Source organism: Barbus barbus, assembly GCF_936440315.1.
Source record: "Barbus barbus genome assembly, chromosome: 46".
Lineage (NCBI taxonomy): Eukaryota > Metazoa > Chordata > Actinopteri > Cypriniformes > Cyprinidae > Barbus > Barbus barbus.
Genome location: NC_136724.1, coordinates 9,297,649 through 9,314,751, shown reverse-complemented (window position 1 = coordinate 9,314,751; position 17,103 = coordinate 9,297,649). Strand labels below are relative to the sequence as shown.

General features: G+C 35.1%; 1 protein-coding gene across 1 annotated transcript in view; it reads right to left on the bottom strand.

Moving 5' to 3' along the window:
• LOC306865012 (uncharacterized protein) overlaps window positions 1-17,103 on the bottom strand; it is a gene marked incomplete at its 5' end in the record, with an annotated part of 87,776 nt that overhangs the window by 3,611 nt on the left and 67,062 nt on the right. The window contains 8 exons of the mRNA XM_079409340.1: window positions 2,623-2,695; window positions 2,800-2,895; window positions 3,001-3,162; window positions 4,297-4,482; window positions 10,681-11,754; window positions 12,672-13,318; window positions 13,726-13,915; window positions 16,448-16,627. Coding sequence (XP_079265466.1) covers window positions 2,623-2,695; window positions 2,800-2,895; window positions 3,001-3,162; window positions 4,297-4,482; window positions 10,681-11,754; window positions 12,672-13,318; window positions 13,726-13,915; window positions 16,448-16,627 — 2,608 coding nt within the window. The remainder of the gene's footprint in view (window positions 1-2,622; window positions 2,696-2,799; window positions 2,896-3,000; window positions 3,163-4,296; window positions 4,483-10,680; window positions 11,755-12,671; window positions 13,319-13,725; window positions 13,916-16,447; window positions 16,628-17,103) is intronic.

Genomic DNA, 17,103 nt, shown 5'->3' with positions numbered 1-17,103 from the left:
TTGCAGCACAGAGCACTTTATGACAAACAAATAGCGGAATACAAAGATACAGAATATAAAGAACTGCTGTATCTTATTTTTATATGCCTGGCGCGCACCTTTCCGATGCCGCAGTTCGGTGTGTGTGTGTGTGTGTGTTTGTGTGTCCATACCTCAGACAGTCTCTGTTTAGGATAAATTGGTTCACGGAAATTGGTGGTCTTTTTAATGTGGATTCAGTATCGCTAGCAAAGTATCAAACTGAGGCACTGACATCCTGAAATAAACTTTGAATCTCTCGGGATAATCCCGCAGCTCTTTGATAAGGAGGTGGAACTCTCCTTCCTCTCTGCGCAATCTAAGGATTGGATGGACCCAATATTTCCTTTTTTTAAAAAGAGAGAGGACAACAAAATCATCCTCACTGCTTGAAGACATTTTGTATAGTTAAAATAAATTCCAGCCACTAATCTTAGCATTTCTGCCGTGTTTGCCGTGTCGGGATTATTTCACTGTCATAATGACTTGCTGTGGGGTTAATTGTATTAACAGATCGTCCCAGAAGAAGCCTGGACTAACGTTACATTTTTTTCCTATATTGGAAGTATTTTTTTGACATGTCCTCAAAGATATGTGTAGGAAGACAACGTGATTCGCGTCGAGGTAGGTGGGCGTGGTTTCAGCACCAGGCACCTCAGCTCCACCCAGGTACCGCTTCTTTGCCCATTTTCGTTTATCCGGGAGTGAAGCGCTGCCAAGATGGCGACGGTCGGCTACGCCCACTTTAGGCTTCAAAAACGGTCTTCAGAACTCTACGGGTGACGTCACGGACACTACGTCCATTATTTTTTTTTTGTTACTGCAACACCCCCCCCCCCCACCAAAAATTTTATTGGTCAAAATTAGGGATTTTTCTTTTATGCTAAAATCATTAGGATAGATCCTAATCACCTTTATTTATATAGCACTTTTAACAATACAGATTGTGTCAAAGCACTTAACAGTATTAAATTTGATGATAGAGTGTCAGTAATGTATAATAATAAGATTAAACACTCAATTTTCAGTTAAAGGCATGTCATTATTGAATTCAGTGGTGCCATTGTCTAGCTCAGTTTAATTTAAATAGTATCTGTGAAATCAAATTGATAATCGCTAGAAATTAAGTGTCTCCAACTGAGCAAGCCAGAGGTGACAGCAGCAAGGAACCAAAACTCCCTCTGTGACAGAATGGAGAAAAAAAAACCTTGGGAGAAACCAGGCTCAGTCGGGGGGCCAGTTCTCCTCCGGCCAGACAAAACCCGCAGTTCACTTCCAACCCCAGCCATGTCAGATTGTGCCTTTCCTTATCTGATTCCCGTGGTCTTGTCCCGATGGGGCATTTTAATTTATAATTTAATGTATTTGTTATATTTGCGTTTTATTCATTATCTGAAGTTTTTCATTTATATGATTTATTCATTTGCTATAATTGTAGTGTATAGTTTAATGCATTTATTGTTTCTTGGTCTATTTTTATCATATTTGTTATTATAATTTTAATTTATATCTTAATTAATTTAATATTTCTGTTGTGTGTGTGTATATATATATATATATATATATATATATATATATATACATATATATACACATATATACACACATACATATCTTTATATTATACTATTTATTATTTTAAAATATAGTTATTAATTTTTCATATTTGTATATTATTGTTTTAATTAATATTTTATTCTTATTTAATTTATTTCTTATAGAATTTTATTCTTCCTTTAATCAAAGGATGATCATGTTCTGTGAAGATATTTTGTCAATTTTCTACCGTGAATCTATCAAAACTTAATTTTTGATTAGTAATATGCATTACTAAGAACTTAATTTGGACAGCTTTAAAAGCGATTTTCTCAATATTTCGATTTTTTTTGCACCCTTGGATTCCAGATTTTCAAAAAGTTGTATCTTGGCCAAATAATGTCCTATCCTAACAAAACATACATTGATGGAAAGCTGTCAATTTATTCAGCTATCAGCTGATGTATAAATCTCAATTTAAAAAAATGGACTCTTATGACTGGTTTTGTGGTCCAGGGTCACAAATAACACAGTACCATGAAGAAGTAAACATTATACAGTACATCTAGGATACTAGAGATACTAGATACCTATATTCACTGAATGTACATTTGAATGGCTCGAATGCAGGTTTTGCTTTAAACTCAGCTAGACATGCAATATCAAGGTTAAAGAAGGTTAAAGAAATTTCTCCCTCTCACCATTCGATTTCACATCAGTGACGAAATATGAAAACCTCAGAACAAGAAACATGGCACAACGTGTTTTGACATGCTATATTCAAACTGAATACAGAAGGCCAGTGGACGTTTTAGCAGTCTGTTCCTCACACAGCTATCATATGTCTTTAAAAAAAATATGGATTCTAATGCACAAGTACCACTGTTATAGTGCTTTTTTTTTGTCTTATTTGCTGTCTCTATTATTAAAACAAGCCCTCTAGACATTCTACACTGTTTTTAGTTGTGCTCCATGGAAAAACGTAACTCTAACAGGTTTAGAATGACATGAGACATAATGATGAGATCCCTTTTAAAGTATTAAATGTTGGTACATGTGTGTTCATACCTGATGACAGACTTCTGATAGGAGGAGCAGGCAGCTTTCTCCTCTGATGGCGAGACGAGTCCAGCGTCTGGGGCTGATGCAGGAAAAACATCAAATTACTAATATTCTAAACTCATTAACTAACTTTGAATGTGTCTTTAAATAAAGTTCAAAAAGTGTAACGTTGATGAAACTCACCATAGGTTTAGATTTGTACTTGGAAAACCGTGTGCATGCAGATACATTTAGACCTGCAGTTTTGAGGGCTGATATTCTTGCCTCAATATCTGAGATCTGTAGAGAACAGATAAACTTCTTGAATTTACACTTGAATAGTTTGATACTGTATCAATAGCACATTTAGGACTGGTCTGTATTATGCCACATGCAAGCGCACACCTGGAGCTCGGACTGCTGCACCTGGGCGGCAGCAGTGGCCACCTGATCTTCTAGGAAGGCCAGCTCAGTCTCTGTGGTGGAGCTGCTGATGCTGCGAGCACAGTCCTCTAAGTCACTCAGTGACCCCTCTAGGCTGTACACAGCACCTGCAGCCAAATACACCTGCACACAGTTCACACATAAATGCTAACACCAGGGTTTTTCAAAGTTAGGTCCAGGGAGTGTTTTAACAATATATGTCTCTATGCACTTTTTTTTTTTTTTTTTTATCAATTTAACATATCCTTGCTGAATAAAGGTATTGATTTCTTACAAAAAAAATAAATAAATACTGACCCCACTCAACTTTTGAACAGTAGTGTCTATTGTTACAAAAGATTTATATTTTCAATAAGTGCTGTTTCTTTTTTAACTTTTTATTCATCAAAAGAATCCTGAACAAGTATCACAGGTTCCAAAAAAAATAAAAAATTAAGCAGCAAAAACTGTTTCCAACATTGATAATAAATCATCATATTAGAATGATTTCTGAAGGATCAGATGACACTGAAGACTGAAATGGCAGATGAAAATTCAGCTTTGCATCACAGGAATAAATTATTTTACAGTATATGAAAATAGAAAACCATTGTAGCCTATTTAAATCAATAATAATAATATTTCACAATTTTACAGTTTTTTTCTGTATTTTTGATCAAATAGATGCAGCCTTGAAGAGCATAAAAAACTTCTAAAATACATTTAAAATCTTATTGAGCCCAAAATTTTGAACGGCAGTGTATAGGCCTATATATATTTCTCAGTTCTTATTGTTATAAAACCAAAATATTAAAAACAAATCTTTAATAATATGTAATCTATTATCATATAGCCTAATGTAAATAATACTCAATGTAATGTAATAAAAATAATAAATAGCGTACCTTTTCTGTAACAATATTTATACTTTTTATGAATTTAAATATTAATATAACATTTTTATGAATTTAATTGAAAATCTTTCTCTTCAGGTTTACCTGTACTCCTGGGGAAGTAAAATATAATCTGGATTTTCCAGATTATATTTTAATCATTTGTTTTGGATTTAAAATAATATTTTTAAAGCCAATATATTTTCAAGAGCTGATCAAATGTAAAAACTGTAACTTGAATGCAATGTAAGTCTCTTTGGATAAAAGCGTCTGCTAAATGCATAAATGTAAATGTAAATATTTATCTATAGAGTAGGTTTCAATGGTTATAATTTAAAAATGTATCAAAAACAACATATTAACATTTTTTATTAATGAACCTTACATTTTCCTCCATCTTAGTGAGGTGCTGGTCAAGCTTCCTGTTGCCCAGGCCTTCCCGCGACATGGGTGTGCTAGCCGGAGAAGAGTCGTGATCTTTGCCTTCTGCCTCTCCAAGTAATTCTTCTGTGGCATTCAGAACCTTCAGAACCTCCGTGGTGATGCTGCATAAAGATGCAGCGGAGTACTTCTGCTCCATATACATGAGAGAACACATAAAACAGACGAGAAAACCACTGATAAATAGATATGCAAAACTGACAGAATTCAAATGCATATCAGGTGCTCTTGAAACAAATTTCCATAAAAGCCATAAAAACGTTCATTAATAAAAGAATAACAAAAAATATTTCAAAAACTGAAATGTTGGGTAGATCACAACTTTCACGTCGCTACCTAAGATCTCACTCTTAATTACGCTGGGATGTATTGCTCATCATGCTCAACCTGTTAAGATTATGGGAGAAGACGAGTGCGATGTGAATGAGAGAAGCTTGAACATCTCAGAGGTGAAAGGTCATCGTTGAGGGTGTCTTAAAGTGAGTAACACACATCCATCAACATAAACAAATGAAATGAAAATGAATACTCTGTCATTATTAAATCACCCTCATGTTGTTCAAAACCCATATTTAGTACAATATATTTTATTTGTGGAACATAGAAAAAATGGACAGCATCCAGGTTTGTAAGGACATGAGGGTGATACAATAAAGACAGAATATTCATTTTTGACTGAATTATTTCTAATAATAGATAACAGGTCAAGACACTTTGTGCCAGAAACTCTCACTCTAACACCAGAGCGCACGTCATCGTAAGAATGGACGTGGATGAGAAGTACATTTGTTCTTGTCAATAAGTTTTTCAAAGTGTAACAGGCATCAGAGTACATTTAGAGCCATCAATATGAGATGTACATGTTGATGTGCGTACTTGTGTTTGTAAGTAAGACAGTAAGCACACATGAGAGAGGGTAATATGATGAGATAAAATGACTTTTCAAGATGAGAAAGTGAGAATGAAAGAGACAGGAAGAAAGAGCGGAGCAGTGTGATTCAGTAATGAATACTTGAGGAATCAATTAATGGTTGGGTTGGTTTATGCTTTGATCACAGAAATAATTGATCCAAACTCAGTCCTCAGAGCATGAGTGGCTCGAGCTCTGAAAGGGTCGGTGTGTGCGTATAAATGGACCTGTATAGTGAGGGAACATATAGAAAACAGATGTGATTATGATAATGCGTACAGAGCTGAATAAATCAAACACCCAATGAAAATTTTAAAGATACTCAAAGACCACATTCACACTATATTAAAATCTTAAACTTGAATAAAACGTAGAGCACGTTTATAATGTATTGATGCTTGTCTAAAAGTGCAATTTGCTAAGGAAAACTGGTGTCTTATTAGGCTAAATGTTATAGCAATAAAATCACACAAATCTCATGTTCTTTAGACATGTTAGACAACTATTTTGAGAAGACAATAATTTAACACAAAATTGAAATAACTGTGGCATGAGAGCATGAGAGTTTAATGAGAAAAAATAAATCTGTACAGGTTTTTGGCAGGATGTGTCATTTTTATTTGTTGCTGAATTGGTTTTTAAATATTGTAAATATTTTAGTATTACATTTTTAAAGTTACATTCAGCTGTGTCCCACATTTTTCAATCAACATTATTACTGCATAAAAATAAAATTGTGACACTACTGAAATTGCATAATTTAGGCCTTTAGAGAAGATTTTTCCTAAATGTTAATATGAACTACTAATCATAGTTGAATCTAGTTGCCAAAGTTAGTGTAAAATAATAACCAAAATATAACATATTACATAAATTTACAAACTACAACCAATGTCATCCCCTTACTGAGTGACATCTTAAATGACCCATTCTACCATGTTTTATTTTATTACAAACTTTACCTATAAATTCATGAATATGTTTATTGAAATTTAGATTTTTAATTCTTATAGTTGGACAATCATATAATTCAAGGTTCTACATAATATTTAGACATTTCTCATTTGTACGTAACAGGTTTGCAAACAAATATGCACATATATGCTACTATTCAAGTTTGGGGTCAGTAACAAATGATGATCAAAAATGACAGACATGTACAAAATCATTTGAAATAAATGCTGTTCGTTCAAACTTTACATTCATCAACGAATTCTGAAAAAGTATCATGGCTTTCACTAAAAATATTAAGCAGCACACTTGATTTTAACAGTGATAAGAAGAAATGTTTATTGAACTAATTAGCATATTAGAATGATTTCTGAAGGATCATGTGACACTGAAAACAGGAGTAACGGCTGCTGAAAACTCACAGGAATAAATTACATTTTAAAATATAAAACAGTTATTTTAAACAACATCATGTTCTGCTCTCAATATCACCACCAGTAAGAGAAATCTGGAAGGTTTTCCCCTACTGTGTGTCTGACTCTAACAGACTCTACAATGACATGAGCAGGTTCTGAGGCCGGAGTATGAATGGACTACATGTTTGATTCAGGAGGCATCTCTCCAGCTCTACTGCGTCTTCTCATCATGATGTATCTCACCTGCTGTAAGAGAGAGGAGAGTAACTGAAGCCTCTGCTGTAGGGCACGATCACTCAGACCCTCCTGAACCAAGAGGAAGGGGTGGAAAGAAAGAGAGAAACAGACACAAAGAGAGAGATCGGACAGAAAGACAAATGAGAGAAAACGATAGAAACATACAGAAAAGGTAGTGGAAAGAAAGATACAAAAAATGAAAGACAAACAATTAAAGGGATAGTTCACCCCAAAATGAACATTCTCTCATCACTTACTCACCCTCATGCCTTTCCAAACCTGTATAACTTTCTTTCTTTTTTACTTTTCTAATGGGACACATTAGAAGTCCTGAGAATTGTACTGGATGCTGTTCTGCACGTCCAAAAGGATGCAGATACACCACAACTGTTTCAAAATGTGGTCAATGCACTTTAAGCACTATATTCAAAGTCATATGTTATTAAAAAATTTCATTATTCACTGATAATCCTCTCCTTCGGTAAGCTGGATCATTAAATCAGTGAAATGAACTGAAGGACCACAATTAGATATGTTTTTTTTTGTATTTTTAAAAAAAAAAAAATTAGGGTTCCAAAAGGGTTTTTTGTTGCAAAAAAACATTCTGGGTTCTTCAAAAAAAAAAAAAACAACCTTCTTAGCGAACAGTTCTTAAAAGAAACCTTTTTCCTCTTAATTGAACCACAGAGCATGGATAACGGTCTCCAAAGTTTCTTTATTTTTGTGTGTGTTTACACTGTGTAAGTTTGTGTATTGTGTATATAATCATATTGGGTTGGAAAGACACAAGGGTCAGTATATGATGAAATAATTGTCATTTTTGGTTTAACTATTCCTTTAATACAATGGACAAGAAGCCAGCTGGAAATGAAAGGACAGGATCAGATGCAAAATGAAGAGGATCCATAGAGGAAGACAGTGCTGCTCTTATTGTGTGCATTCCCTTTTCTGCATCCTATAGATGATTTCACAACATCTAGAGAGGTTCTATATTCATTTCTGCAGACTGGTTCATGCGTCACACATTGCCTCATGCACAATACAAGTCTGAAGTGGCAACACAGAATTGAGCTTTCATCAGACGTGCTTTTCTGTGTGCGCTTGATCATAGCTTCCCATCACCAATGAGAGCGAAGATCTTCATTCTGAGTTTGATCAGTAAAATAAATGAAAGTTTCTAGGATCTAGAGGAGCAGGCATCTTCTTGTATAAGACACCACATAATTTACACAAGTAGGACATCAACATCCTTTGATATTCCTGGAACCACATTCAACCAATCACTAGCCTCTGGTTTTAGGTGTAGGGCTGAAATTGGTTGACAGGAATGTTGATTTAGGATCAACGAAGGATATTGATCCACAAACTTATCCCACTTTTGTAATGACATTACGTCTCAGCTTAACATCTGAGTGCAGTTTATTTTTTAGACTGGATAAAGGAAAGTTGGATGCATAATAACACTTGACATTCACATCAGAGAGTGAACTGGGACTAACTGGATTCCAAACCGCAGTGAACCACCTATATGCTCTTACAAATATACCGTAGCCTGTACCACAATCCACTGATTGCGTCAAATGATAATACCCAGTGTTTTTTTTTTTTTTTTTTTTATAAAAACATACATTTGTACCATTTTACAGTGTATTTAAATGGTAGGGTACAATGGCTAAAAGCACATCTTAAGAAAAAATAGCTGTTTTCCCCGCTTTTACCATAGTGTATGATTGCAGGAAAAAAATAATAATATTTTTGTAAATTATATATATAAATTTCAATTATATTATATAAATTATATAAACAAATCACATAAATGGGGTGAAACAGTGGGCAAACCTTTACCCCAAACCTTTACATGTGTACATAAATACATTTTATTTACTGTTTTAATTTGATTTATTACTATTTATGCTGAAACAAATTCTTAACGTTTGACTTCTTTCAATTTTATCACAAAATACAAACAATAAATGTGATTTTGATGCTCTTTAATGTGGTGTGACAGATTGCTGTAGTGCCTCAGTTCAAGTGTCATGATGAGACTATTTCATCAACTAAAATCGGGTAATGTATCATACATTTACTATTTGATATTTCTATTTAGTTTCTGTTTTCCTTGTACGATGTGATACACAATATATGTTTCTCTGTCTCATTCTCTCCTGGAGCTGGTCCGCAATTTATTCTCTATAATTTATTGATTTGCATTTAAGTTACCATAAAAGTAGTTTCAGCAACTGTATTTCTGAAGTATTAGTATGAGTATTTTCTTTCTATGTTCTCTAATGAGCTACTTTGTGTAGATTCCTTTTATTTCAGGATGTGGATGATTGTTCTGACATAAATCTTTAAACATAGTTCCTCTTAAAAAAATTAAAAAATAAAGAATATAGAAATATATAGAATATATAGAAACTTTTTCTTTTATTCAAAATGTTAAAACTAAATGTTAAATAAAAGGAAACAATTATTTTTCAAAATTTTATGGTTTGATAAAAATTAAGAAATGTTATTAATTAGAATAAAAAATAGTAATTGTATGTGTTATGAAAAGCATATTTGTTAAATGAAAACTATGAAGGGAACAGAACTGCATATAAAATGGGCTTCCCATGTAATTTGAAGTATTTCTGCCCATTTCCGTTCAGTTCAGTATCTCAGTTCAGAGGTTGCATCGTTTGAAAGATGTGAACATAAAAGTCTCTGTCTTTGAAGATTGCAAAGGTCAGACGGAGCATTCTTAAATGGGACGTTCTATTCTACAGAGGACTGCTCTTGACGTCTAGCATCAGTAATGTTTGTTCTTTTTTTAAAAGATACTGTAGATAGTCTCAGACAGTCATTTGTCGGAAAACAACAGGGTTCACAACCAGTCTAAATATGTTCACCTTGGTTCATTTATGTATGTAATAAGACGTATAAACTATCTATAAAATCACAACTTCAACAAAATCAACATTTAAACTAATTTTATGTTTTGTGTCATAAGATATTCCACTATGTTGAAACCCAGTATTGGTATAATACTGGTATAACTTATTTACTTGCATTAAAAAATGTAATCTGGCATTCTCTCTCAAAAAAAAAAAAATCGTATTGTCACCAGCGTGCAATGAATTTTAGTCTGAGCTGCTCCATCAGTTGTATGGTTCATGGCCTGGGAAACAAAGGGTGCATTTTAAGGCTGCATTTGAAGGAGCATTAGAATTGGCCGAATGCCGCCTTTAAAGGATGCAACCTCTGAATTGAGACACAGCTACAGATAGAAATAATTTTAAGATGGCTACAGATAGTGATACAGATACAGATCCGCTGCACAAACCTTATTGTTACTTTTTTATGTTTTAACACCTTAATTTCACGTCTGAAATCAATAAAGCCATATCTTATAATTGTCTTTGTAATGCTCTGTCCTGGAGTACAGAATAACTTTCATTGCTATAAAAATACAGAATTGCAGACTGACTGACAATACCTTACTATTTGATTTGTATTTGCCAGGTCTATTACATTTTTTCAGTGATGGTGAATTACTAGTATAAGTCATTTCCACAATTTAAAAAAAAAAGTTAAAATTACATTATTTTGCTGCAAAAGACACTATAGGCGACTACACTACAGTGAATTCAGATTAACTAAGGCCATGGTGCAGCAACAGTCTGAAAAGAATCAAGTTGTTCAGACTGTCAATATGTTTACAGCTTTAGCTGAATAACTGTTTTGGAGTCTAGTTAGGCAGTTCACTAGAGTTTAAAACAAAGTCTAGGTAAAGTAGGAACATTTAGTGGAACAGGCCGGAGCCAGTGCTTACCTCTGATGGAGACATTGGCTCCTCCAGACCACAGGGGGCACAGTCTGGAGATGTGGTTGAAGACCTTGTTGTCTTTGTCTCAAGTTGTTCTTGTTTTTCTGACCCTGTCTCTGAGTGGCTTCTTTGTGGTGATATTCTCTTCACCTTTTCCTCATTGGGCTTCTCTGTTTCATCGTAGTCTTCCTTCAAACTCTTATTTCGCTCCAATATTCTACCTGAGGATTCCTGTTTCTCTTCCTCCTTGGATTCCATACTCACTATAGGCTCTAATTTCTCCTTTTCCATGCGTATGCTTTTCCTTTTCTTTTCTATCTCTCGCTCAATCTCTGATTGTCTCTCTTGCTCTTGTTTCAGCTGTATTTCCATTTCTCTCTGTCTTTCCTGTTTCCTCTCAACCTGGATCTTGATCTCTCGTTGTCTTTCTCTGTCCTTCTCAATTTGTTTCTCCAGCTCGCTTTGTCTCTCTCGCTCTCTCTCTACTTGTCTTTCAATTTCTTTCTGTCGCTCTCTATCTCTCTTCATTTCTCTCGCTATATTTATCTGTCTTACTGCATCACTTGTGTCCATCTCTCTAACTGTTTGTCTTTCACTTGGATTCCCAATGTCCTTCAACTTTCCTTCCCTCTTGTCTCGTTTGCTCTCACGTCTCTCCTTTGGTCTCAGTTTCTCACTTTCTTTCTCCCTTACTCGGTCCTCTTGCTTGTCGCCCACTTCCCCGATTGGCTTAAAATCAGATGACATCACATCCCTCTCGTTGACTTGGCCAACCAGCTCACAGAGTTTGGATCTTAGTTCCTGTTCCAGGGTTTCATTAACAGAGGAGCCCCTGAGCAAAGGGCCCTGAACGCTGAACTCTGGTTTGCTGGCCCCCGGTTGGCTCTGTATTGGTGGGCTAGCGGCACTAGAGTTGTGAGCCACTGTGTCCTGATAGTCAGGTTCAGGGGTCATGGCATCAGAGGTCAAAAGGTCAGGAGGGGGCACAGTGTCTGGAGTCTGGTAATTCAGAGGGAATGGGCTCTCCTGGCTCTGTTGCCGGCGTATCATCATGGCGTTGAGGAGGACGGCGCTGTTCTCCTGTTAATGTGATGTGTTAAAGAGAGGGACAGTTGAGAAAAGCAGAGAGAGATAGAGAGAGAGAGAGACAAATATTATTGATAAGAAAAAAATAAGAATATAAAATAAAAACTTTATGACCGAGATAAAGGAGTTCAACAATATCCACACATTGTGTGCCAATAAAAGCAAACTCTGTCCTGCACTGCCACCTACTGGTGTCAAATATAAACCACATTCAAATTGTTGACTTTTCGTGCTTTTTGTTTTCAATGATTTTATAATTTCTGACTTGTTGCTGCTACTCTTGACAAAATTGTCATTTTCTATTTAGTATCTAAAATTATGACAAATAATGAATAACATACATTCACCTTACAGTCAATATACTACAAAAGCAGCATTTGTGTTGCTTTTAATGAATATCATTGGAATTTTCTAGAAATGTATATTTACAATGAAAAAAAAAAAACTGTCAATAAGTAACATTTTTATGAACAGAGGAGGAGATTTCTCAGCATTTCTCCAGGTGGAAGGAGAAGTGTATTAAATGTTTTCCACTAACAGGAAAGCTCAATAATTTAAACGTAATGCCTTAAAAAACACATGAAGAAAAAAAGAATACAGCAGGAAATATATTACTATTGTATAATAATATTGTAACATTAAAAGTTAATAATAATAATCTAGGCTACATAACAATAATATAATAATCATGTTAAGTGGGGTTAAAATTTTTTATAATTAAGGTATTCACTGCTAGTTGGTTTTTGCACACCTAACTGAAATATAAGCATATGTTGAGCCTTGATATGCAAGCAGCAGAAAAATGAGAGGCCAAATCTTTATCATACCATAGTCCAAATCTCAACCACTATGTGCCAAAATAATCTCATTATGATTTTATTGATAAACCAGAAGGCTGTAGTTTTTCTCACCGCTGTGGCAGCGCTGTACAACGCATTATGTGCTCGGCTGTGCTCTGATGTCTCGCGTTTGCTCTTTCTGCGCCTCCGTGATCTTTTGACCTGCTCACTCTGCTCCTCCCCATCACTACTGTCCCCTCCCTGATGGGGGTTAAAATTCACATCCAGCACCTCTGGCCTCAGTAGAGGCGAAGCGACACTGTTTGTGGGATGTCTGTAGGGTGGATACAGATGTGCTTCAGGCGGCCCTTTCTTCTTCTGCGTCATACCGTGGGCTGGTCTGCGGGCTCGAGTGGATGGGGCAGGAGATGTCTCCGAGTCTGAGTTCAGAGTCTCAGTGTTGGTGTACTGACCTGAGGAAGGTGAGGTAACGGGTGGGTGTTGGGTGTATGTCCATTCAGGGTCATGTTGAGAGTCAGTATAGTACGTTTCATCGGAGAGACGTCTGCGAAACTGTAACAAGGCAGCCCCCCAGCCCCCCTGGTCCTCTGGATCTGAATCAGAGCCCATCTCGTCATATGCGGACACAACGCCTGATTCTTTCTCCAGCACGCTGAAAACAAGACTCTTGCGCTTGGTCAGCAGACTGGGTCGGGAATGCTGGGAGCTCTGCAGGGCGATCCAGTTACCATCAGGGGATTGCAGGACTGAAGACGCACCTGTGGAGAGAGATAAAGACACCTGGACTGACAAATATAGAGGATGTGTGTGTACCACATATACAATCAAAAAATGAGAAAAAGCTAATTTTCTAGGTGTCATTTTCGAGTTGAGTAGTAGTTCTAGGTATGTATTATTTTAAATACCAATCAGATGTGAAATTATTTTTGCAATTATGTTTGATGGACACTCAAAACAGAATTAAACATGTCACTTTTGTAGACTTAATTTGCACCCAGTCAAAATTCAGTTTTAAAGGGACAGTTCACTCAAACATTTTTGGTCAACAATCCTCCATCTTGCATATAATAAAGGTTTGTTCATGTTCTATATGTAAGTTTTGTTCTAATGATGAATACTGTGTGTGTGTGTGTGTGTGTGTGTATGTGTGTGTGTGTATTCTCACTAGAGTTGTCCAGGCGGTCAACACTCTTCCACCCAGGAAGTGATGATGCTCTGGACTCCCTCCTGAGTGAAGAGTAGTTCTGGAAAGCTGTCTCTACTTCAGCGCTGTCCGGGACCCCTGGGGCCATGCCCACCTCAGGGCCCTTCTCTGGAGAATCGTCACTTGTCAAAGAGAATGCTGATCTTGACTTCTAAACACACGTCCACCAACCCACACGCACAACATTAGTCATTTAAAATGATTGAAACTGTGAACCAATAATTTAAAAAATAAAAAATAACTTATTATATATTATTACTATATACGTTATTGTAAGAAAAAAAATCAGTTCTTTTAATTAGCAAGGATGCAATAAATTGACATTTGATATAGACATTTATAATGCTACTTTATTTATTATTTATTTATTTTTTGATATTTCAAAAATTTTTCTTTTTAACTTTCTATTTGTCAAACAATTCTGAAAAAATATATCATGCTCTACACAAAATTATTAAGCAGCACAAATGTTTTAAATTTTTATAATATTGTTTGTTGTTTCTTACTGTTTTTACTGTAATTTTTAATAAATAATATACATGGAAATATACAGTTATCTCATTTACAGTACAAATAATTCAGTCAATGTCTATGTCTAGGCAGATAGTTAATTATAGGGTCATTCCGTGTCAAATCAACCAGAGGTCCCCAGTTGAAATTTTTGATTTTGCTAATATTTTTATCTCAAGAAAGATAAACATGTTTAGCTATGAAAGCCAAAATATTAAATATTAAACGAGTAATCAGTTTTTTTGTAAAGGAGGGTCAAAATGGCAATTTTCACCTGAGATTCAGAGCAAAATTACAGGGGGCTAAAAATGAGTTCAGAAAGATGGCAGCAATATAATGTTTCTTTTACACAGAGATTGGTAGGTCTGTTAGTAAAATCTGTTGACTTTAGCTGTTTTTGTTGCACTATGTGCCAATGGTGACCGTTCAAAGATGGGGAAAGAGCACTTTTCAGTAAATCGTTAAATTGTACACATTTTCAGTGGTCAAAAACCAAATGTGGATCAATTTGCTAAAATGTGATACTTCTTTTCTTTTAAAGAGGAATGTCTGAAGAAAAAATTATGTTGAAACTAGAAATGTATCTTGTTTCCCTCTGTCAAAACAACTGCATTGAACATAACTGTCCGAGTACCATAAATATTCTTTTTCCGAAGTTTGCGTGCCTATAACTCAAGTCTTAAAGATATCACAATATGATTTTAGATTCTAGTTCTTAATAATATACATGCTAGGAACATGATTAGCAACATGCTAACTTCAGGCTAATTATGGTAGTTACATGATAATCATGCTAGAAACATGATTAGCAACATGCTAACTACATACCAATTAAACATGTCACTTTTGTAGACTTAATTTGCACCCAGTCAAAATTCAGTTTTAAAGGGACAGTTCGCTCAAACATTTTTGGTCAACAATCCTCCATCTTGCAAATAATCAAGGTTTGTTCATGTTCTATATGTAAGTTTTGTTCTAATGATGAATACTGTGTGTGTGTGTGTGTATGTGTGTGTGTGTATTCTCACTAGAGTTGTCCAGGCGGTCAACACTCTTCCACCCAGGAAGTGATGATGCTCTGGACTCCCTCCTGAGTGAAGAGTAGTTCTGGAAAGCTGTCTCTACTTCAGCGCTGTCCGGGACCCCTGGGGCCATTATATATATATATATATATATTACATGTATATGTACATAACGCACACATACATGTATAGTTTGTTGTTACCTTGTTACCTAATAAGTATCAGCTGTATACAAAGTGACCAACATTTGATTAATATTCAACAATCTGAAGCCTCATGGAGACCCCCCCCTATCTTTGGGACAAAATGATGTAGGGCCTTGAAAATGAAGATTCCAAAAGAAAAGTTTATTAAGAACTAGAATCTAAAATCATATTACGATATCTTTAATACTTCTTGAGTTATAGGCATGCAAACTTGGGAAAAATAATATTTATGGCACTCGGACAGTTATGTTCAATGCAGTTGTTTTGACAGAAGGAAACGAGATACATCTCTAGTTTCAACATTATTTGTACTTCAGACATTCCTGTTTAAAAGAAAAAAAGGATCATATTTTTGCAAATATTTAATTTTGCCAGGGAAGTTTCTAAAATGTGGTTGATTTGACACGGAATGACCCTATAGAATTTACAATAGTGTACATACTGAGTATCTCAAAATTAGTAATTACTTGTAGTAATTATGTGATAATCATTATGTTATAATTTCCATGTCTGAAAGCTTTCTGCATGAACTGTTCTTGTATGCACACTTTGCATTTGGTTGTAGTTAAAAGTTTATAGTAGGAACCAAGCAGGTTGCATTAAATAAGTTTCACCAGTAGGGGGTGATAGAGACTTGCATTTATACCTTACTGACTTACTGTGATTTCACATTAGAATTTTTTTATACTGCAACTATACTGAATATCACTAAAATGTGTGTGATTATTGACAAATAAGCTTTTAACTGTTCTCTTCTTTCTTGTTAGTACAGCCATTGCTTTTCATAGATTCCAGCATTATTTTTAACACTTGTTTTTGCATGCTGCAGCAGAAGAAATTGTGTATATATGTTACAGATGAGGTCAGGAATATCAAATAAGCACTGAAAAACACATAAATATTGTATTTTAGGTGCATGTTAAGGTAGCTTTAACATGCTCTTACCCACAGCGGATAGGAGCTGGTACTGTCGGTCTGTGCTACTGCGCCGTGCTGAGAGGTGGAGTGTGAATGCTGCGTTGTGTGTGTGTTTTGTGTTGAGGTAGGGGAAGGAAGCTCACTACTCTGAGGCCATACATACTCATACTCAGCCTGAATCTCAGACCGTTTCCCCCTTTGAATGATCTAGAGAGAAAGACATGCAGCTGGGTAAGAGTTGCATCCCGATTCACAACCACACTATATGGAATTCATATCCAAACTATATGGTGTAGTATGCAAGATTATGGCTAGTGTGTCTTCATCTTCTAATTCTCATCTAAGCAAATTACTCACTAGATAATTCTCATTACCTAAGAATTACATGAGTGAATCTTCAGTCAAGAACATAAGCAGTATATATTTCACCACAATAAGAATGAATTGGAAATTATATTTTACTTACTGGAAATAAAGCCTATTTTTAATTCCATTAATATATATATATATATATTTATTATTTTTTTTATTTTTTTCAGTTTTACAATGCCAAATGGTATTCTCATTACTGAAATGTAAAGAAAACCAATTATATACATAATTTAAATTGCAATCATGGTAGTATGTTTGTATTGCCTATATATAAAAAACATCACTGTCTTATACAGTATTAACTTAACATT